Source organism: Poecile atricapillus, chromosome 24, assembly GCF_030490865.1.
Source record: "Poecile atricapillus isolate bPoeAtr1 chromosome 24, bPoeAtr1.hap1, whole genome shotgun sequence".
Classification (NCBI taxonomy): domain Eukaryota; kingdom Metazoa; phylum Chordata; class Aves; order Passeriformes; family Paridae; genus Poecile; species Poecile atricapillus.
Window position 1 is genome coordinate 2,573,743 of NC_081272.1, and position 21,953 is coordinate 2,595,695.

Here is a 21,953-nt window from a genome sequence, read left to right on the forward strand (position 1 = left end):
CCGCCAGGGGGCGCTGTGCTCCTCCCGCCCCGCCCCTCCCGTCAGCCCCCGCGGCGGGCGCGGCGCTCCCGGCGTGCCCCGCGCGGGCGGAAGCGGAAGCGGGGTCGCGGCGATCATGGTGCCGCTGGGGCGGGGAAGGAGCCGCCGCCGGCACCCGGTGAGCGGGGGGGGGAACGGGACAGGGGAAGGGAGGAAGGACGGGCCGAGCCGCAGCGGCGCGGCTCGCGCAGACACCCCTAGTGGCTCTTCGCGGGACCGGGCCGGGTGGGGGTAGCGCCGGGCTCGGGGCGGGACCGCGGCGCTCGGCCCGGCCCGGCCCGGCCCCGCCAGCACCGGCCCTGGGGCTGTGGCCGCGAGCGGAACGGGGCCCGGGCCGGCCGGACCGCCTGACCCCCCGGCCGTCCTTGTGTTGCAGATGAGCTGTTCCGGCCGGAGCTCCCGGTAGCGCGGTGAGAGGCGCGGAGCCATGGGCGAGAACAGTCCCGAGGGCAACGCCATCTACTATGAAGGGGAGGAAGACGACTTAGCCCAAGATGAAAACATGATGAAGTTTGCTGACAAAAATGGGCTGGTGTCCTCCTCGTCCGGGACGGTGTATGACAGGACAACCGTGCTCATAGAGCAGGACCACAGTGTGCTGGAAGATGAGGAGGATGAAGGACAGTGTGGTGATCACTTGCCTTTTTTACCCGAGGGTCACGAAGAAGGATTTCATTTATTACCAGATCATGAAGGGATGTCACAGGGTTATGTGCAACATATTATTTCTCCAGATCAGATTCATCTAACAATAAATCCTGGTTCAACTCCCATGCCAAGAAACATCGAAGGAGCAACACTCACTTTGCAGTCGGAGTGCCCAGAAACCAAGCGTAAAGAAGTGAGTAGCTAAATGTGATTCTGGGTCTTGTACACCTTAAAGGCTTTGAAAATGGGCTTTCCCAAGGCTGTTTTTCAGGAGAGGGGCAGGAGTTCTGTTCGTTTTTGAGGGGTTTTGTGTAATGGAGTGAACTGTCCTCCACTAAATCTGCTCTCATTGTCACCCCCAGCTTTGCAGTGGTCTGGGGAGAACCCAGCAGAGCCGCCAGGGCCATCCCTCTTCCCTGTGACACCACCTGCTGCTCTAGGAACCTGCCAGAAGGCACTTTGTCACACTGGCTGGCAGGAGGGTGTGGCACTGACACGGTGGTGTCAGTGTTGTGTGTAATTTTAGTGATCTTCAGGTTTTCTTGTGGTCAGTGATTACTTTGGGAGTTCAGAAGTAGCTGAAACGACCTGAGCTGTTACTCTGGGACTGGCCACATTCTCAAGAAAAGCACATTCGGGTCACAGTTAAGAGCCAGGCCATTGCTGGGAGCTGGAGTACCAAATGTGAGATGCCAAATTTTAAATTATTTCTAGTTTTACTGTGTCACAGGGAGACTGTGACAAGAAGAGGAAGCTTCAAACTGCCATCTGATGTATTTTGAAAGCTCAGGTCAGCCTGCATAGTTAAAATGAAGTTTACACTTAATTCTGTTTCCCTAATGAATTCCATCTTGATGCACAGTGGGGAGGGCTTGTCCTGGGACTCTTTGGATGCAAGAGCCGAGGGAAGTTGACTGGAACACCAGCTCAGGGACAGTTTAGCACTCCTTTTTTTGGCCTGCCCAAGTTATGTGAGGAGTGAGGAGTCCAGGTGGCAATGTCAGCCCTGGCTGTGACACTGAGTCCTGGCCATCAGCACAGAGCTGTCACCATCGTGGCTTACTGCTGGGGAAGAGGGGCTGGGGGGGTCAGCTCTGCAGCTGGGGAACTTTCTGGACTGAGGTGTGTTCAGTGAGCCTGTTTGAGTCTCCTTCTGTCAGTTACTCAAGTCAGCAGCTGCTGCAGCCCAGAGCTGCTCAAGTATTTCACTTTCTCTTTATGGGGCCCTGAGCTGCTCTCAGCAGGGGGTAGAAGCTAAACAGGGTCAATGGCTGCATGTGCAATTAAACTGACTTCATTTTTTCAATCCTGCATTTTAGAGAAAGCTTGTAAGGTGTGGAATTTCCTGGTCAAGTGCTTTATATGAATTTATTTTACGTTTCTGGAATTAATTTCCCAGAACAGAGGGCAGTGATACCATAATGTGAAAGCAGTGGCACTGAACCCTGAGCACGTGTGAAAGGCCTTTCTTCCTGCAGTTTCAAAGGTCTGATAAGTTGTCTGGAGGTGAGGAAAGGAAACCTCTAAAGCTCCCAAGTATCTGGGTCATCTCTGAAAATCAGCAGCTCTATTCTTTGGTACTTCAAAAATGTCCATAACAGTTTTAACACTTGAGATAATTGTTTTAAAGTCTTAGATTTTCAGGTCAGCCTTAGACATTTAGGAAGGTAAAAAGGGGGTTTTACACTTTAGTTACCTTTGGCTTTTCTTTATTTTGTTATACATCTCTCACTGTAATTGTGTTGGTAAGAACAAACATGATTACAGTTTTGTATTTCAAATTCAGTTTTTCTCTGTTCAGCGATGACACAGAAAATGTAGCCATGTAGGGGGAATATGGCAAGCTCAGGAAGAGTTAAAGGCAAACAGAGCAGTTACTGTAGACTTTGAACCAGGGTGTGAGGCTCTGCTTCCTCCAGCCCTGGTGGCTACTGCACAACGAGTTCCCATTTCTGAGGTAAGTGCTGGATCACGTCTCTTCCAGTGTCCCCTGGTAGAGGCAGCAGCTCACTGTCCCTGGCCAAAAGCCACAGCCTTTGGCCTCAAAGTCCCTGGGCCCTGTTCTGCCTGTCCAGGGCTTGGCCTCTGCTGCCTTGTTTGTTTTCTGTTGTGCTTGGGTGCTGTGGCAGCCTGGAGCTCTTGCTGCTGTCTCTGTGAAGCTTTCAATCCAATCTCTGATGGTTTTGTGTGTATAAGCAGTGTGCAGTGTGTTAATGTGCTAATGTGAAAAGATTTAAATGCTGTGGTGCTTCACAGAAAGGTTGATTTTGCTCAGAACGTGGTGGTGATATTGCTGCTGCCTGTGGTGTGCTCAGAAGGTTTTGTGAAATAAAGATTTGGCCTTTGAGGGAGGGGGAGCTCTGCAAGGCCGTTGTCAGAGTTCAGGCCATTGAACTGATGTTGCTGCTGCTACCTTCCCTTACACACTGGCAGTGACAGTTGGGAACCAAACAGCTTAATCTGTAATTAGTACTGTCCTTTTTCTTCTAGACCTAAATGAAAACACCTAGGAAGCTTAGCAGAACCCTCTCTTGATTTTCAGGTAGTTCCTGCCTGTGTCAGATCCCTTGTGTACCATGGGAAGTACTGTGGGGAATGTTCTATAAAGTGTTCATTTCCAGCTGCCTTAAAGCTGTAACAGGGAGCATTTACTTCAGCACTGATACACAAATTGTACTGGATCTGGTGATCCTGAGGAAGGATGATGTGCCCTCCTCAAGTAATAAAATTTGTGTTCTGATGTTGGTGTGTTACTGCTCTGTGCTCCCGTGTTGTGGCTGCCTCAGCACAACCAGACTTCCTAACTGCATTGTTACCATGCTGCAGTTCTTGGGCATTTAGTGGTGACTTCTGCCTGTGTAAGCTAAGGGCAAATTGCTTAGAGTGAAATTACTGTTTCCTTCTCTGAGAATGCTGAGCGACTAGTTGAGAATGTGAAGGGATGAATTCCTTGCTTCCCCTGGCAGGTGGGAGCTCAGCCATGCCCAGGAAAGCTGGGTTCCAGCTTCTTCACAGGGGCTGGGGAACACAAAATCTTTCCCCTTCCTCCTCCCACAGCTTTCTATATTGAGCATGACATCACATGGTCTGGGATATTCCTGGATCTGTCCTGGCTGCATCCCCTCCCCACTCCCTGTGTACCCCCAGCCCCTTGCTGGCAGGGTGGGATGAGAAGCACTAAGAACAATCCATCTCTATATCATCAGCTCTGTGTTGAACACAAATCCAGAACATGCTCTATACAAGTGAAGAAAATGAACTCTATCACAGCCAAACCCAGCAGTTCTGGTATTTCTGTGCTCTGTGTAAAGGTCTCTTGTATGTCTCACAGGAGGGTTTAACATTCTCCAAATACAAAGGTGTTATTGAGGTAAGGTGAGGGTGAATGCCAGCCTGTTGTGGGAACAACAAGAGACCATGGATTGAGATACACAAAAGATCACTCAGCTTTATAAAATTTTCTTAAAGGAGTCTTTCTGGCAGTTTTGTCCCCTGCAAAACAGGTTGGAAGTAATCAAGAAGCTATTTCTCTTTTGTTATGGAGAACGTGATTTATAGCTGGTGGGACTTGCCAAGTTCTCTCCTGGGCTCCTCAGTCACCTTCAGGTGTTGAGGTTTCTGAACTTTAACAGTCAAATGAAAGCCATCAGTCTGGTAGTTAATGGTGGAAGATAACTTTATTCAGGCAGATTGGGACTGCATTCCTTCTGCTTCACAAGAGAGGATGAGATTTCATTAGGTGTTACCACTTGCTCACTGTAAGATTCTAAATGATCCCTTGTGCCTGTTGCAGAAGTGGGGAAGGTACCAAATCTAGTTCCATGTGAAATTGTCCTAGGGATCTCCATAGCTTACTGAGAAATCTGTGACACCTGTATTTGAGTGTCCTTGTGACCTGATGTGATCCATTCCCCTTCAGGCACTGACTGCTCCAGTAGCCACAGAAGGAAAGAACAAGGCTCAATGAAGGCTGTTTTGGGATAAAGTGAATTAATGAATGGACTGGTGGTTAGACCATGGGAGATGGTAAAAACTGTTTTGCTCAGGCTCAGTGGCAACTGAATTTGATGGGAATTCAGCCCCCAGGGCGGTGGGTTTGAGATTGTGACAGTGCATTTTCCTTTGTCTCCCTGTCTCTGCTGGAAGCATCAGACCAAAATGCAGGTGGTGGACAGATTTGATGGCTCCTCAATGTTCTTTCCAACTGTTCTATCAGATTTTTAGCTAGAAAAATTTTGGATTATGTTTTTCCTTTTCCTCCTTCTGTTAGATTCCTGTTCTGCAAGGCCAGCTGTTTTCCCATGTGCCACTCCTTCCTCACAGAGCACAGCAGAAATGTTGTTGTCAGAGAACTAAGCAGCAGTAAATTTTTGGTGGGGGCATTGGGATCAAAATCTGTTGCATTTTCTTTGACGTCTGACTGCATCAAAGGACTACATCCATGTCTGGATTCCAGAAATTATTAAAAATGATTAAGCATGCAGCGTTTTGTCCTTCAGGTTAAACGCTACCAGTGCACCTTTGAGGGCTGTCCCCGCACCTACAGCACCGCTGGCAACCTGCGCACGCACCAGAAAACACACCGGGGGGAGTACACCTTCGTCTGCAACCAGGAGGGCTGTGGCAAGGCCTTCCTCACCTCCTACAGCCTCAAAATCCACGTCAGGGTGCACACCAAGGAGAAACCCTTCGAGTGCGACGTGCAGGGCTGTGAGAAAGCGTTCAACACACTGTACAGGTGAGAGGGGGTTCAGCACTGTACAGGTGAGAGGGGGTTCAGCACTGTACACAGGTGAGAGGGGGTTCAGCACTGTGTACAGGTGAGAGGGGGTTCAGCACTGTACAGGTGAGAGGGGGTTCAGCACTGTACAGGTGAGGGGGTTCAGCACTGTACAGGTGAGAGGGGGTTCAGCACTGTACAGGTGAGAGGGGGTTCAGCACTGTGTACAGGTGAGGGGGTTCAGCACTGTGTACAGGTGAGGGGGTTCAGCACTGTACAGGTGAGAGGGGGTTCAGCACTGTACAGGTGAGGGGGTTCAACACTGTACAGGTGAGAGGGGGTTCAGCACTGTACAGGTGAGAGGGGGTTCAGCACTGTACAGGTGAGAGGGGGTTCAACACTGTACAGGTGAGAGGGGGTTCAGCACTGTGTACAGGTGAGAGGGGGTTCAGCACTGTACAGGTGAGAGGGTTCAGCACTGTACAGGTGAGGGGGTTCAGCACTGTACAGGTGAGAGGGGGTTCAGCACTGTACAGGTGAGAGGGGGTTCAGCACTGTACAGGTGAGAGGGGGTTCAGCACTGTGTACAGGTGAGAGGGGGTTGAGCACTGTACAGGTGAGAGGGGGTTCAGCACTGTGTACAGGTGAGGGGGTTCAGCACTGTCTACAGGTGAGAGGGGGTTCAGCACTGTACAGGTGAGGGGGTTCAGCACTGTACAGGTGAGAGGGGGTTCAGCACTGTACAGGTGAGAGGGAGTTCAGCACTGTACAGGTGAGAGGGGGTTCAGCACTGTACAGGTGAGAGGGGGTTCAGCACTGTGTACAGGTGAGGGGGGTTCAGCACTGTACAGGTGAGGGGGTTCAGCAATGTACAGGTGAGAAGGAGTTCAGCACTGTGTACAGGTGAGGGGGTTCAGCACTGTACAGGTGAGGGGGTTCAGCACTGTACAGGTGAGAGGGGGTTCAGCACTGTGTACAGGTGAGAGGGAGTTCAGCACTGTGTACAGGTGAGAGGGGGTTCAGCACTGTACAGGTGAGGGGGTTCAGCACTGTACAGGTGAGAGGGGGTTCAGCACTGTGTACAGGTGAGGGGGTTCAGCACTGTACAGGTGAGGGAGTTCAGCACTGTGTACAGGTGAGAGGGGGTTCAGCACTGTGTACAGGTGAGGGGGGGTTCAGCACTGTGTACAGGTGAGAGGGGGTTCAGCACTGTACAGGTGAGAGGGGGTTCAGCACTGTACACAGGTGAGAGGGGGTTCAGCACTGTACACAGGTGAGAGGGGGTTCAGCACTGTACAGGTGAGAAGGAGTTCAGCACTGTACAGGTGAGAGGGGGTTCAGCACTGTGTACAGGTGAGAGGGGATTCACTCTACAGGTGAGAGGGGGTTCAGCACTGTGTACAGGTGAGAGGAAGTTTAACACTGTACAGGTGAGAAGGTATTCAACAATACAGGTGGGAAGGCTCTGGCAAGTTTTCTTGTAGGTTTGGCTGTTGATGCTCTGCAAGTTGCATCTACTTTGTGTTTGTGTTTGAATACAATTATTCTGCTTCTTCCATGTACAGGTATGAATATAAACCCCTCAAGTTTGGCAATATTGTCCAAAGGGTAGGATGACAGGACTGTGGTGACTTCTTAATATTCCAATAGCATTGGAGGTGGTGCATGAACACAAGGGTCTCTCAGATTTGTTGGATGACTTTGGAACTGATAGCAGTCTCTTCCATGAGCTCTTTACCTTCTGCTCAGGATATGTTAAGCCTTTGATCCTGTCCTGCACATTTGAAAGAATGGCTTGCTTGCCTCAGGCCAGAGCTGTCTTATCCTACCAGTCCTAAGAGGGTTTTTTTTGACATGTTTTTTAGGTTGAAAGCACATCAAAGGCTTCACACAGGGAAAACATTTAACTGTGAATCAGAAGGCTGCAGCAAATACTTCACAACGCACAGTGACCTGAGGAAGCACATTCGAACACACACAGGAGAAAAGCCATTTCGGTGAGTAGCTGGATGGCACTTCTGGCTTCTGTGGCTCAGGGAATGAGGCACCTGTGCCAAAAAAGCAGCTGTTTCTGCTCTCAATGGAATGGTGTTCTCCTGAGAAATAAGTGAAGGTGGCAGGCTGGCACTGGAGCATGTTTGTTCTCCAGCTCCCACAGCTGCCTTCAACAGTGGGTGCAGTGATTGTCCTAAAAGACAAGAACAGTTAAGGTAGTTTTTTAAACATAAACCTATGCCATGATGAGCATCTTTTAAAACACATTGCTGTTCTCTGTGGGGATGCAATGTGTATTCCATGAAGGAGACCCCTCCCAAATACTGCCTTCATGCTTGGATTTTAAAGTCCTACTCAGAGCCCTGCTATGATGTGTGTAGCATGTACAGCAGGTGCTGGGAGATACCTGGTTGCTGACAGAGCTTAGATTTGGGCCTGCTTTTTAGAGTCCTGGGACTATAGCAAAGCGTGATTTAAGGCTGTAGCTAGTGCATTGAAGGGAGCTGATGCTGACTCCCCTGTGGTGCCTCATTCAGGTGTGAGCATGATGGCTGTGGGAAGGCTTTTGCTGCAAGCCACCACCTCAAAACACACGTTAGAACACATACTGGTAAGTTCTGTGTTTTGGTTTTTTTTTAAATTTTCTTTAATTGAGCTTATTCAGTTTATATTAACTCTCAGAATTCTAATATGAATTAATGGTTACATATAACATAGGAGTGACACCAAGCTGAGTGGCTCAGGTGACATGTGTGAGGGAGGGGATGGCATCCAGAGAGACCTTTGCAGGCTGGAGGAGTGTTCCCATGTGAACCTCACAAGTTTAAAAAGGCCAAATGCAAACTCCTGCACCTGAGTCAGGCCAATTCAGATTTTCCAGTTATGCTTGACAGGTCTTGAATTCTATTAATGTGTTTTCACAAATGTATCAGTAATGATGCATAACAATTAAATACTGTGTTGTGTGTCAGTTTCCATGGTGAAATGGAAGCACTCACCTGCAGGACTCCCAGGAATACTGAATGTGTAAAGGAGCATTAAACATCTTGTTTGTATGAAATACTGCTCTCCCTGATGCTTTATAAGTGTGTGTCTGATAGGATGTTTTTAAGTCTGTTAAACGTGTTCTGTGATGCCTCTAGGGGAGAAACCCTTCTTCTGTCCCAGTAATGGTTGTGAGAAGACTTTCAGTACCCAGTACAGTCTCAAGAGTCACATGAAAGGTCATGAGAAGGGCCATACCTATAATGCACTTCCCAATAACAACGTGTCTGAGGTTAGTAGCACTTCTGTTTAATGTTTCTGTGTTAGGTGCGTATAAACCATACCTTGGAGAAGAAATCATTTGGTCTGCAGCTTGTTCTTAAGGTGTAACATTTAAGACTGGAATTTTCAAAGGGAGTTGTAAGTGCTCCCTTTGCCACATGTGCATGTGGGCAGTTGTATCCATCAGGCTGCTTTCCAACTGTGCTTCAGTTGGAATCAATACTGTGGGGTAAACATGTCAAGTAAAAGAGATACTAACTAAAAATACTCACTGGTTTAATTTTTTTATTTTCTAAAAGTTGATTTGTTCCTCTGCTAATTTAAAATTCTGGGTTATATGACTTTTTGGAAGTACTTTGACAGAGATGTTAACAATCCTTGATAGCTGCTAAATATCCTTTGCTTAAAAGTCTTTCTCCTTTGATTTTAGAACTGAGACCTGGGTCCCATATAAGCAGAGTATGGACTCTCAAAAGTAATTTAAAACATTTCTGACATAATTACTCTAATATAATTCAGATTGGTTTTCTTTTTCACAGGATACAAGTCACTCACTTTGTCTGAGTGATTTAAGCCTCATATCAACAGATTCAGAATTGCGGGAGAACTCTAATCAAGTGAGTTATTGTCCTGGAATTGCCTCATTCTCATTTGCGTTTTGATTTTGTCCTCCAAAATGTGCAGTGCTTAGTTTAGTTTCCTGCTGTATGGAGCTCTGCATCTGATTTTACCATAACAGTATTCTTGCTTCTTGATAAGTGTTGACTGAGCTTAGGTTTTCCATAGAGGAAAATGAGATGCTGAGGAGACTGTGTTGTTCTTTGTGCTGTGGTGTGGGAGGAGGGTGCAGCTCTTGTGTATATTCTGCTCCTTGAGCAGTGTGGGTGACTAGAATTGCATAATCCAGGATACAATCTAAATGGAGCTATTTTTTTCTGCTCCAGAAAAGGTTCTGCAAGCAGCCAATTAATGTCTGTTTCTGATGGAGTACTGCAAGAAATAAGGGTTAAAGTGCGGAGGAATATATTTCACTTTTGAAGAAGTTACTTATTTTTGTAGGGGTTTGCTCATTATGTTGGTAAATTTGATTATAGGTAATAAAACCTAGGTGTAAATTTACAGCATGTAAGATTTATATATGTTGCCTTTCCTGAGAGTGGCTGGTTCATTGGCGGAATGTTTCTGACATGCACATGGGGTTTGTGGAGATGTGAGATACTGCATTGTGTGATGTCTTCCTCTTTGTTTTCTATTTGTCAGACACAGGGACAGGACCTCAGCACAATTTCACCAGCAAGCATCTTTGAGTCTATGTTTCAGAGCCCAGACCACACTGCAAATCAGGATGACTCTCGGCAGACAGGTACCAGTTGTATCTGCACTGCTGTTAAAGAGAACTTTTTGACAGCTCTGCATGCATGCACTGAATTCAGCATTTCAGTCTGAAGCTTAATGCCCAACATAACTCTATGAAGCAAAAAGATCTTCAGTGTTGAAATTCACTTGTGTTGGGATGCATGGTGTGCACAGATGGTGTGACACTCGGTGACAGGGGAGGTGACCCAGAACATGTCTGGCACTGGAACTCTCCAGCACTCCACGTCATCCTGTTTTCAAGGTTCCCTCTTGAAGTTGCTGCACAACCTGGCTGATAAAAGGCTTATTAGTGAGAGCTGATGAGCCTGAGCAGGCTCAGTGTAGGCCCAAAGTTACCAACTTCCTGAATTTGCAACTACTTTTAGATTTCACTGTCTAGGGTTGTTTCTGAGCACTAGTGTGAAGTTAGGAACGTGGTAATGCTTCACTTGGAAAAAATCCATCAGCTAGCTGATAAGTTCATTAAAAAAGCATGTCATTCAGACGTAATGAGGAGGGATGTATTTATATTTTTTCTGTTTCTCTTTCAGCAGCGTCCTTGATTGAAAGGTTTAACGGTGACTCAGAGTCGGCCGCTGCGGTGCCGCCCCCAGCAGGAGACGCAGCCTCGTTGTCCCTCCCGCTGGTCCTGCAGCTCGGCCTCCCTGAGCCCGCACAGGCAGCGCTGCAAGCCTCGGCAGCGCCCTCTGCTCCCTCCTCCATAGCACCCAGCTCACAGCCAGCTGCGTTTGGGAATCCTGCAACTGTTTTACAATCCCCAGAAGTGCCTGTTCCTCACAGCACACCGTTTGCAGCCAGTCACCAAGACTTCCTGCAGCGCACCCAGCCTCCGCCGCAGCCCATGGTGCAGGGACTGTCAGTGGTTGCTGGGGCTCCTGCCCCTCCAGCCCCGAGTGCCACTGAGCCCCTGCCAGCTGTAGTTCAGACTGTGCCTGTTGGTGCAAACCCTGTTTTGACCAGTAACCCCACTATAACCATTACTCCTTCTCCAAGCACCGCCATTCTGCAGTCCAGCATTGTCATGGGAGAGCAGAACTTACAATGGATCTTAAATGGTGCCACTGGTTCCCCACAAAGCCAAGAACAAATGGTTAGTACATCCAGCAGGGCTTTGGAACAGCTTCAGCCATTCCTACCAGAGCCTTTACTTTTGAAAAGGGAGAGGGTCAAGCCTGTAAGATAAACCCTAGGATGCAGTGTATAATGCTTGTCATGTTAATGTGTATACATGTCACCAATGCAACCCCTAGAACAGACAGAGAAAATAGACAGAAAAATCCATGGTTCAGAAAGGTCTTGCTTTCCTCTTTCTCCTCGTGGTGGACTTCTTCCAGCAGGTATCAGTGTGTTTATCCAGGACACGGCACCACCAGGCCTGAGGATATACATGAGCCTTAATGTATTACTTTTAATGCATAGAAGCACAAAAGACTCTGTAAAGGTTGTGTTTAGGCATTTTGTAATCTCTGTCTCTACCTAATTTTGATTGACAATGAAAAGAATTCTTCTGAAAAGAGAGTGTTTGTGGTTTTCCAGTAAATCTGGGTAGCTGAGACTTCAGGAGTTTTCTCTCTGACAATATTGGTGCCACTTTGGGCTCTCAGCTGTAGGTGGACATGAGTGAGTGGCTGCAGGTACAGGCAGTGGGAACACACAGAACAGTGTTTAAGAATTCAGTCATTAAATTCTCAAAACCCTAAAGCTGAGTTTGCCAGCAAATAATGGGGGGGATGTTATGCCCAGTCTTTAGGACCACTGAAACAAGACTTGGAGCCCAGTTTTCCTGTGTCTCTTTGGAATATGTATATAGCTGTTTAGAATTTGAACAATAGAAATTTGATTTGAGTCAATTAACACTTTTTTCTTGTTTTTTTTTTCCTTTAAAGCCACAAGTTCCAAAAGTAGAAAAGGTGTTTTTTACCACTGCATTACCAGTAGCTAGTAACACAGGTAAGCGTGACACTGAGCTAATTTATAACAAAGCTGATTTCTCTCTCCCTGCTGTGAAATTTTGTAGTTCCATTGTGTTTTGTCTTTGTTTCACCTTCAGGAAACCCTGTTCAGCAGATTGGTCTCAGCGTTCCTGTTATTATTATAAAGCAGGAGGAGGCCTGCCAGTGCCAGTGTGCCTGCCGAGACTCTGCCAAGGACAAAGCCACCTCCACCGTTAAGAAGGAATGTTCCTCACCGGATTCAAAAGCTTTGGAGCAGCCAGCTTCCCAGCTGCAGCCTAAGACCTTTCCTTCCTCCTCTGCTCCTCCTTCTTGTGGGCAGAGCAGTCAGATAGTTAACCCTTCAGACTCCCAGACTGAAACGTTAAGTGCCATGGATGTATCGGACTTCCTGTCCCTCCAAAGCCCTGAAACCCCATCTAATATAATTCCAATTGAAGCACTACTGCAGGGTGAGGAAGAAATTGGTATGAATAGCAACTTCTCTAAGTGAAGATGTTCCAGATTTTCCTTTGCACCTGGAGGGTAAAACCCTTCTCCTTAGAAGCAGAAACTGAAGGATCGATTCCTATTTCTTCCTCTTTGGAAGTTTTGTGGCTTATTTCTGCTTCACGGATGTCATCTTAGTCACGTCCCAGGTACATCCACCTTTGAGATTCTATCTAAAAAAAAGAAAAGGTAAAAAAAAAAAAAAAGAAATAGCTAAGTTATATATGAACTGTTTTGGCTGCACTGTCTGTCACTTTTGCTTGTCATATGTGAACACAGAAGTTAAGGTTACTCGTGTGCAAAAAGATTTCTAAAAGGAAAAGGGGGGGTTACTTTGTCTCCAGTTGCACATCACTTAGGTTTGGGATTAAGGTACGGGCAGCAAGTGGGTCTTTGTTACAACTTCTTGGGTTTCTAATTTTCTCCTGTCTCTCTTGTCTCTACTAACCATGCACTAAAGGGGAGCCCAGGAAGGGAGGCTGCGGGGGGAGGAAATGGCATAGCTGGGGGAGAGGATTTATCTGCAGTGTGATTTGAATGCGATTGTCACATACCTGATGAGGAGCTGGTGCCTGGTTTTGCTCTTACTAAAGCCTCCAGGAGCTTTGGGGAAGTTTATTTCATCAGGGCACAAGTATCTTGTGCCCCTAAGAGATCTGTTCATTTAATTCCACTAGGACTCAAGTGTGTTGCAGACACTGTGTCACAACATGGAAGCACAGTCGGAGCCGCTGCTGGCTCCGGCTCCTGAGTCTGTTTTCTTGGCCTCTCCGAAGGGTACAGTGAGTCCCAGGTGTGCTCAGGTTGGTGCCTGCTGCTCTTTTGATTTCTTAGGCTCTGTTCAGCAACAAATCATCATCCTAACCCTGGGACTGTTGAATCAGGAGCACGGTGCCTTTGCTGGTTACTCTCATCTTTTGTGAGGAACAACCCTTAAGAAAATTCTGAGAAAGATTCAACATAAATTCAGTTTCAGTTCAGTGAGTCTGTTCTTCAGTTGTCCATACATGCTTCTTTTTTTTTCCAGTGAGCTATATAATTTCTGCCTGACTCTGCCTCCAGCCTACTGCAATGCCAGCTTTTTGTGCACGGGGCTATTTCTTGACTAAAAGATGTTACACAACAGAATAGTTTTTCATATCAAACTGAGAGTCTATATTCTAACCTACTCAGGGTAAATCAAATCCAAACCCCCCTTCCACCAAAAAGCCTGTAATGTTGCAATAAATGCAGTCTCATTCTAAATGGTTTATTTATGCTGCATTATTTTAAAATATGTAATTTTATAGTTTTAATCCATCTTTCTGGCTTTGGCTGTCAGTCTTCTTGTGTTAAAAGAAAGAATATTAAATAGTCTTTATTCAGTTTACAGTGTTGTCATTAGTGAGATACAAAGATAATGACTGTAAGCCAATTAGTGGGGAGTGTCCCTGCACTCAGTTTAGGAATGCAAACTGTAGTGGATAGAGATCTTTCACTCTCTGTGTTTGATCAGAGCTGCTCTCTGTACCTCCAGGGAGGGGAGAACCCTGTGAATGCTGCCTGGTGATCAGCAGGTGTTCAACCCTCCTGTGACATGCCCAGTGTGGCCTGACCCACGCTGGGACTGCCTTCAGCAGCCTCTCGTGCTGTTCCCCTGGGAATGCACTGCCCAGCTTGGGTGGAAAGGGACTGAAGGGAGCTGGCCTTCCCCTCCTGGACAGCTTGTTTGTGGTGAGGTGAGAAGGGAAGGCGCTGTGTCCGTGAGGGCAGACGGGTGTGCCTGGGGCGCGCTGTGTGCCTGCGCCAGGGCACAGAGCTCGGTGTTGGCAGTTGCAGGGATAAGCTCCAGGGCATCACACATCATGCTGCTGGTGTTTCCTCTGGGGGTGTGGCAGGACTGTTGCAGTGGGGCTACGAGTCCTGCAGTGACAAGGTTTGGCATCCACAAAGGGGGTTAACAAAGCATTTCTTGTTTTGTTCCTGTAATGGCAATCCTTGGAGGGCAGCGAGGTGGTGGCCCCTGTGCTTTTCTCCTACAGCTTCATTTTGTGCTGCAGTTGGGTTGCATGGAAGCAAGAACTGCTTTGAACACAAAAAACATTCCCAAGCCTGCATGGTTGGGAGTGTCCTTGCAGAGGAGTCTCCTGCCAGCTACTCTGCACAGAACTCCACTTGGGAGGGGGGTGAGTGCTGCCTGGGGGTGCCTCTGGTGCCTCTCACTGTGGCCTCAGGCATTTCCTTTGGCCAGCTGTGGTGTTTGAGGGTGAGTGGGTGTGGATGTGTGCCTGTGGGAGACTGCTGATGCAGGAGTGTGAAGATTCCCCTGGCGTTGTGGGGGTTACCTCTGATGAGGGACAGGGGTCCCAGATGTGGCCTGCACTGTGACAGCTGGGCAATTTAGCAACCACTTCTGAGCCTTTGCAGCCTTCAGGGAGGCTTTTTTTTACTTTTATTACTTATGACTTAGTCAACCTAAAACATGCTTCTGGTTGGACCAGAGAGCATCTTCAGAAACTCTTCTGTGACTGAAGTGAGTAGAAGAAGCTACCAAAGTCTCTGAACTGGGAAGCTCAATGTGGAGCTGCAGTGATGGGCAGCAGTGCCCAGGGTCAATCTCTGCTGTTTCTCTTCACAGCTACTGGGTTTTTTTGTTGTGTTCCAGGAAAAACACTATGTCCTGCTGATTCTTTGGTGCATTGTGTTTGCCCTCTTATATGTGCATTGGGCAGGCTGCAATTCAGGTGGAACTGGTTAAGAGCTTGTAGTGAGGCAGGAGCATGTGATTCTGTGAGCACAGGAGCTGTGCATCCACTGCGTTTTACAGGTGTGTGCTTTTGTTGTTTGCTGTCCATCTGCTTTCCAGAGTGTTTGTGCTGCGTGTGTCTGAGATGTTTTCACATTTGCATCATCCCCAGTACTGTGTGATCAGACTGTGCTCCAGGGCAGGCTATGCCATGCTGGGGTGGGAGGAGATCCAAGGGCAGCTGCAGCAAAGCCCTGAGATTCTGCAAGGCCAGAGATTTTTCCTGTCCTCTCCTTTCTGCCCCAGCATTTAGCATATTCACTATTACATGGTTAATGAAAGGGAGAGTTTCTGCCCTTATAGATGAGACATTGGATTCCCAGAAAAGGGTTGATGTACTGGAGCTTCTGGGAACAGCGTGCCTGCCTCTACAAAGCCTGCATGAACCCCTTTAATTATCACAGAGCAAAACTGCACTGCTCTAGGTCACCTGTTTTGTGCTAGTGGGGGTTTCCTTGGCCACTCATAGTTTCTAGATGGGTGCAGAAGCTTAAATATGTAGAGGGGGTCAAGTTACTGACTTTGGTAGCTTTGGTCACCAAGCAAGGAGCCAAGTGAGTAGACTTGGTGTGCAACTAAAGGTTGGAGAAATTGCTTTTTGTGCTTGTGGGTGGGGGGTGGGGGGGGTGGGGTGGAAAATCAGCAGTGATTGAATGCTGGTACTGAATTACATGGAATAAAGTACGAATTGGACACTTGTGTAATGCTGCGTGTGCCCAGGAAGACAAGTTCGCAGAACCTCATACTGGTATCTAAAATGCACTTTAGGTTATTTTATCTTTAACCCAATTGCTGCAATTTCTTTTGTATATACTTTCACAAAGTTTATTTTTGCTCTGAGTAAAAGTTAACAGGGGTGTGCAAAGATGAGCACTTAACTTGGTGCAATACCTGTAGCTAAAGATCCTTGTCCCGTGTGGTCCGTGTGTGTCTGTCTGACAGAACAGGTGTGGTGGGTGCTGTGCTGCCCTTCCCCCGTGCCCCAGACAAATTATGCATCATTAGCAAATGTCCAATCTATGCAAATAACCCTCTGAGAGCACTGTGCTTCAGCAGCCTTTTCTCTCTTGCTTTCTGGGGGCTGCTTGTCGCTCCTGTTGGACCTGCTGTGTCCCTTGATGTGTGTCCTTCTTCCCCTGTCCTCATCCTGTCACCCACGTGGGAACACAAGTGACAAGCTGCTTTCAAACAGGCATGTTGCACCTTTGAAATTTGTCAAGATGGTTTCTGATGTCCTGTTACTGCCTTATTTCTTGGGGGTGGCATGGCCGTAGCCATCCACAAGGTTGTCCTTGATGTGCATCACTGCTGTGAACTGTTTACAGCACTCCTACTCCGAGACAGGCTGGGCTCAGAGCTGGAGCCGGCCTTGGCACGGAGCCACAGGGGCAGCTGAGCCCAGGGTAGCTGTCCTTGGAGGGGACTGGAGATGAGCAGCTGTTGCTGGGTTGTTCCTGAGGTGAGGCAGCTGGGTCAGTGGGACAGAGCAGGCGAGCTCTGGTGTCACGTCCTCGCTTCCACCGCTGGCCGGGAGACACCGGGCAAGGCACAGAACCTGGCGCTGCCTCGGATCCTCCCCGCGGAACGAGGACGGGGTGTTGGCTGTGAAATGATTTGAGATCTGTGGGTGAAAAGTTCTTGGCAGGAGTTAGCTGAGCTAGCTGGGTAGAGCTGTTGGAGTCAGTTTGGACTGTAAGGCAAAAAAGAGGAGCACGTCTTTAATAAACCCTATGAATTTCTGACTGCAGAGTTTTTAATTGTATACTATTTTTTTCCGTAACATATTTTGGAAGCAATGTCAAGTTTTTATAAATGTTACCTGTAGTCAATTCTCATGGACAGGGCTGAACTTTTAACTTTTTTGTGTCTTGTCTTGATACCTATCACATGTTCTAGAAGTTGGATTCTGTGTCTGCACTGAGAAATGCAAATTAAACTGGATATTTATGTAGTAGTGTACATAGTCTAAGTGTGTGTTTTTGGGACTAGGTGAAACCCCACACCATGCTGCAGTGGTGTGCAAGCTGGCCAAAATTTGGTTCATTATGCAGTGTACACTTTCTCAAATAAATGCAGTTTCTACTTTTTCTTAAAAAAAAGGTTTTTTTCACATGACCTTTTCCAGCAGACTGGAGGGTGTGTTTGCAGTGCTGTAGTTGCAGTCGCTGGTGTTCCTGGTTTGTGACTCTTGTCCTCCCGCTGCTCGGGCTGACCCTGCTCTGTTTTGCCTCACCCAGCCCAAACCCCAGCCTGGCTCCACACCGGGGGCAGCTCCAGCTCCAGATGAGCTGTTGGGGCTGGGGGCTGCACTGCCTGGGGCTTTGGAGACAGCTGAACTAAACCCCAGTTTCTCAAGAATGTGTGTATGGTAATAAAGGAATTTATTTAACTCTGAAACATGGGAACAAATGTGCTTACATTGAGCAATGTGAAGATGTTAGTTACAGGTACAGTACTTCCAAAGGAAGAGCATCTCCAAAACCCAAAAGAGTAAATATGAATTTGTATTTTTTGAAGAATGTGAAATAATGGTGTTTGCTTAATTGCTCATTTTGTATGAAGTTAATATTGTACTTTGAAATATCTGCAAAGAAGTGGAAATTTACCTTTTTGGAATTGAAAGCAATATTAATACTAATGGAATCCTAATTAAATGCTTATTTAAACATTGTGTTATAATAGTTTTTCCTGAGAGTATTCTGTGGGACAGGAGAGGGCAGGATGCTTACAATCTCCTTAGGAAGAGGAATTCCAGCCCTGAAAGGCAGCGTTTGCCTTTTCACCCTTGTCCCAGCACTGGCCCAGCTTGGCCACTCCGGTGCCTCCGGTGCGGGTGGGAGGTGGAAGGCAGAGCTGGGGGATGTGGCACGGCAGAGCCGGGGGATGTGGCACGGCAGAGCCGGGGGATGTGGCACGGCAGAGCCGGGGGATGTGGCACGGCAGAGCCGGGGGATGTGGCACGGCAGAGCCGGGGGATCTGGCACGGCAGAGCCGGGGGATGTGGCACGGCAGAGCCGGGGGATCTGGCACGGCAGAGCCGGGGGATGTGGCACGGCAGAGCCGGGGGATGTGGCACGGCAGAGCCGGGGGATGTGGCACGGCAGAGCCGGGGGATGTGGCACGGCAGAGCCGGGGGATGTGGCACGGCAGAGCCGGGGGATGTGGCACGGCAGAGCCGGGGGATCTGGCACGGCAGAGCCGGGGGATCTGGCACGGCAGAGCCGGGGGATCTCGCACGGCAGAGCCGGGGGATGTGGCACGGCAGAGCCGGGGGATGTGGCACGGCAGAGCCGGGGGATGTGGCACGGCAGAGCCGGGGGATGTGGCACGGCAGAGCCGGAGGATCTGGCACGGCAGAGCCGGGGGATCTCGCATGGCAGAGCTCCATCCGCTGCTGCTGCCCGGGTGCTGCTCTGGGCGCCGGGCTCTGCCTGTGCAGTCTCTCCATGGCAGAGCAGCGGGGAACACACGGGGGCTGGGGAGAAACACACCGAGCGCATCTGGCTTTATTGTCAACTCAGTTTAATGCGATAAGGCACGAGCGCGGCGAGACCGAGCGAGCTCCAAGGCCAGGGCGGGGGAGCCCGGCAGGGCCCCGCTCCCCGTGTTCCCCCGGAGCCCCAAAGCCCTCGCTGCGTTCCGCGGCTTCCATCCCCTCCCCCGGGGCTCCTCAGGGCCCCGCGCCGCCCGCCGGGCCGGGGCTCAGCGCCGCCCGCAACGCGACCATCGCCGCCTTCAGCTGCTCACAGGCGGCGATGCGGGACCGCAGCTGCCGCTGCCGGAGCTCCAGCAGCTCCCGCAGCCTCCGCGGCTCCTCCGGAACCTGCGGGGACACGGCGGGGACAGCGGTCACGGCCGCCACCGGGGGCACCCCCGGAGCCCCCGATGCCCCTGGACCCTCCCGTTCCCCGTGCCCTGTCCATTCCTCCGTGCCCCTCCCCTTCCCCGGTGCCCTGTCCATTCCTCCGTGCCCCTCCCGTTCCCCCGTGCCCCTCCCGTTCCCCGTGCCCTGTTCATTTCCCCGCTGCCCCTCCCGTTCCCCGATGTCCCTCCCGTTCCCCGGTGCCCTCTCCGCACCCGCCGCTCTCCCGCCGGCTCCGTCCGGCCCACGCGCGGCTCCTGCGCGCCCCCGGTCGCCATGGCAACGGCTCAGGCGGCCCGGCCCCGGATGTTGCGTCACTTCCCCCGCGCCGGAAGTGGCGCCGCATGGGGCGGGCGGCGCGGGTGCTGGCGCTGGCGCGGGCGGCGGAGGGAGCGGCGGGCCCGGGCCCGGGGCTGGGCCGCGGCCGCCTGGTGCTGCTGCCGCCCGGCAGCGGGGCCCGGCCCGGCCCTCGATGTGCGCGCGGGGAGCCAGCGGAGGGGGGAGGCTGTGCCGGCGGCGGGAGCGCCCCGGTGGAGCTGGGCTGGGCCGCACCGGAGGTTGGAGGCCCCGGGCGGTGGCGGCAGGAGCCGGGCCGCCCCGCTGACGCCCGGTGTGGCGCAGGCTGGAGGGAGGCGGTGGCGGCCGCGGCCGGCGCTCTGCAGGCGGGCGGGCTGGTGGCGGTGCCCACGGACACGGTGTACGGCGTGGCCTGCCTGGCCCAGGACTCGGCCGCCGTGCGCAGCATCTACAGCCTGAAGGGGCGGAACGGAGCCAAGCCGCTCGCCATCTGCCTCGGGGACGTGGAGCGGCTCTACAGGTCAGCGCGGATCCCGGCGGACGCGGAGCCCCAGGGAAGGAAGGGCCGTGCGGGCCGTGCCGGAGCTGCCCGAGCTCCCGTGGCCCCGGTGACACCGTGTGCTCCCCTGACCCAGCTGTCTCCGGCCCTGCAGGTACTGCCGAGTCAATGTTCCCGACGAGCTGCTGCGGGACTTGCTCCCGGGACCGGTGACCCTGGTGTTACAGCGTTCAGAAGAGCTGAATAAAGACCTGAATCCGTTCACATCGGTAGGTCATGGCTACAGGATTGATCTCGGGGCTTCGAGGGCAGGGGCTGCTGTAACATTTGTCCTTACCTGTCCCCAGAAATGGTCCCTGTGTTCTCCTGCTCCCTCTGACCGACCTGGACATGGCACAAACCAGCGTTAGGGCCTGACTTAAGTCTTGTGTTACTGCTGGTTCAGCAGATGTAGATCTGACAGCTCTTTCAGAGCTTTAGACAACACAAGATTAAAACCAATTCCTGTGTGTAAAGCCCTCCTTTCCTTCCCTGCAGCTGGTTGGTGTTCGCATTCCAAACCACCCCTTCATGAGGGACCTGGCTCGCGCCTGCCCGGGACCGCTGGCTTTGACAAGCGCCAACATCAGCTCCCAGGGCAGCACCCTGACCGTGCTGGTGAGCTTCTTTCATCCCTCAGGGATGTCACTTTGGCACAGCCCCAGGCTCTCTCAGTTGAGCTCAGCTTTAGCAATAAACCAGGGGCTGCTCTGCTGATATATTTTTACTTTATTTAAATGAGGCTCACAAACGGCTGTCAGGACTGTTACCAACAGCTCTCTTGCAGGAATTCCAGGATTTGTGGCCTCAGTTGTCCTTGGTCATTGATGGAGGTCCCATAGGAGACATCCAGAGCCCAGAGTGTCGCTTGGGATCAACTGTGGTTGACTTATCTGTGTCAGGGAAATTCTCCATCATCCGGCCTGGCTGGTGAGTGTAGCTGGGGCTTTTCCTTTGCTTTAAATGAAACAAAGCTTTTGGGTAGGGGTGGCTCATCCATTACTTTGCTTTGTTTTGCTCTGCTTCGCTTCCCACAGCACTTCCACCTTCCCATTAATGTTAACTTAATTATGAGCACTTCCAGAAATCCTCAGGAGCTCTCAGATTCCCCTTTCTCACAGCTTCTGTGTGAAGCTGTTGTGTCTGGAGTTCACGCTCTCCTTGGCTCTAAGTGCAATCCTGTGTCTCACTGATTGTTCTTCTCCAGAAAATGCAGTTTTAATGCTCCAAACCCTTTGTTCTGATGGCTCTGTTTGTCCCTGCAGTGCACTAACGCCCACAGTTGAAATCCTGAAGGAGAAGTATGGCTTGGTACCAGAACCTTCCTAATGCTTGGGACTGGGAGCTGTTGGAGCTGGGCACTGTGTGCCTGTGCACTCAGGAGTGGGTGATCATGGCCTTGTTTAATAAGGTCGATGGGTTATGACAAGGTAAATAAAAAAAGATTTAAAAAAGAAAGACTGGAAAACCCTTTCTGACCTCTCTGTGCTGCTGTACTGTTCCCAAATGTCTGTTCTGTTATCCTGAAATAATTATGAATTATGTGATTATGAAAGTTAAACTGTTGTCAGGATGGTGTGGGGAAGGCCCAGTGTGCCCCACCCACTTCTGGGTGCTCATCCTGTGCCACCTGCACTGGAAGGAAAGAGGACATGGAGCAGAGGGGCTTTGAGGGTGTCACAGCTGTGCTGCTCTCTGGCTGCTCTTTGTTCTAAATGTGATCAAAGCCTCCTACTGAGCTGAAAGAGCCCATGCTTCTGAAAATTCAGTATTCAGATAACCCAGGCTAGAGCTGCTCAGAGCAACCTGCTTCCTCCTAGTGCAGAGAATGAAATAAGCTCTTGGTGTGATGATCTTCCTTCATTTAAATGTAGAATTCAGCCTGCACTGGGAGGGTTTTTCCCGATGTCTTGAGGGCCAGGGAGCTGTTTTCTGTTGTTACTGCTCACAAGCAGCTGTCTCAGGCACTGCTGATGGATTGCACT

At 50.2% G+C, this 21,953-nt stretch overlaps 2 protein-coding genes across 3 annotated transcripts; both read left to right on the forward strand.

Moving 5' to 3' along the window:
- The first annotated feature begins 55 nt into the window (after positions 1–55).
- Positions 56–12,696, forward strand: MTF1 (metal regulatory transcription factor 1). 2 transcript variants are annotated; one of them, XM_058856367.1, is made up of 11 exons: positions 56–157; positions 416–880; positions 5,187–5,425; positions 7,273–7,404; positions 7,939–8,012; positions 8,545–8,678; positions 9,208–9,285; positions 9,929–10,031; positions 10,576–11,135; positions 11,932–11,995; positions 12,096–12,696. In XM_058856367.1, the coding sequence occupies exons 2-11, from the start codon at positions 467–469 to the stop codon at positions 12,488–12,490; spliced, it is 2,193 nt and encodes a 730-aa protein (XP_058712350.1). In that variant the 5' UTR covers positions 56–157; positions 416–466; the 3' UTR covers positions 12,491–12,696. The 2 variants fall into 2 exon arrangements, with proteins under 2 accessions (XP_058712350.1, XP_058712351.1); XM_058856368.1 differs by having other exon boundaries at positions 10,579–11,135.
- Positions 12,697–19,354: 6,658 nt separating this feature from the next.
- On the forward strand, positions 19,355–21,444 carry YRDC (yrdC N6-threonylcarbamoyltransferase domain containing). Its single transcript, XM_058856399.1, has 5 exons — positions 19,355–19,950; positions 20,084–20,198; positions 20,467–20,586; positions 20,756–20,898; positions 21,234–21,444. Exons 1-5 carry the CDS (start codon positions 19,478–19,480, stop codon positions 21,295–21,297), a joined length of 915 nt encoding a protein of 304 aa, XP_058712382.1. The 5' UTR covers positions 19,355–19,477; the 3' UTR covers positions 21,298–21,444.
- The last annotated feature ends 509 nt before the right edge of the window (positions 21,445–21,953 follow it).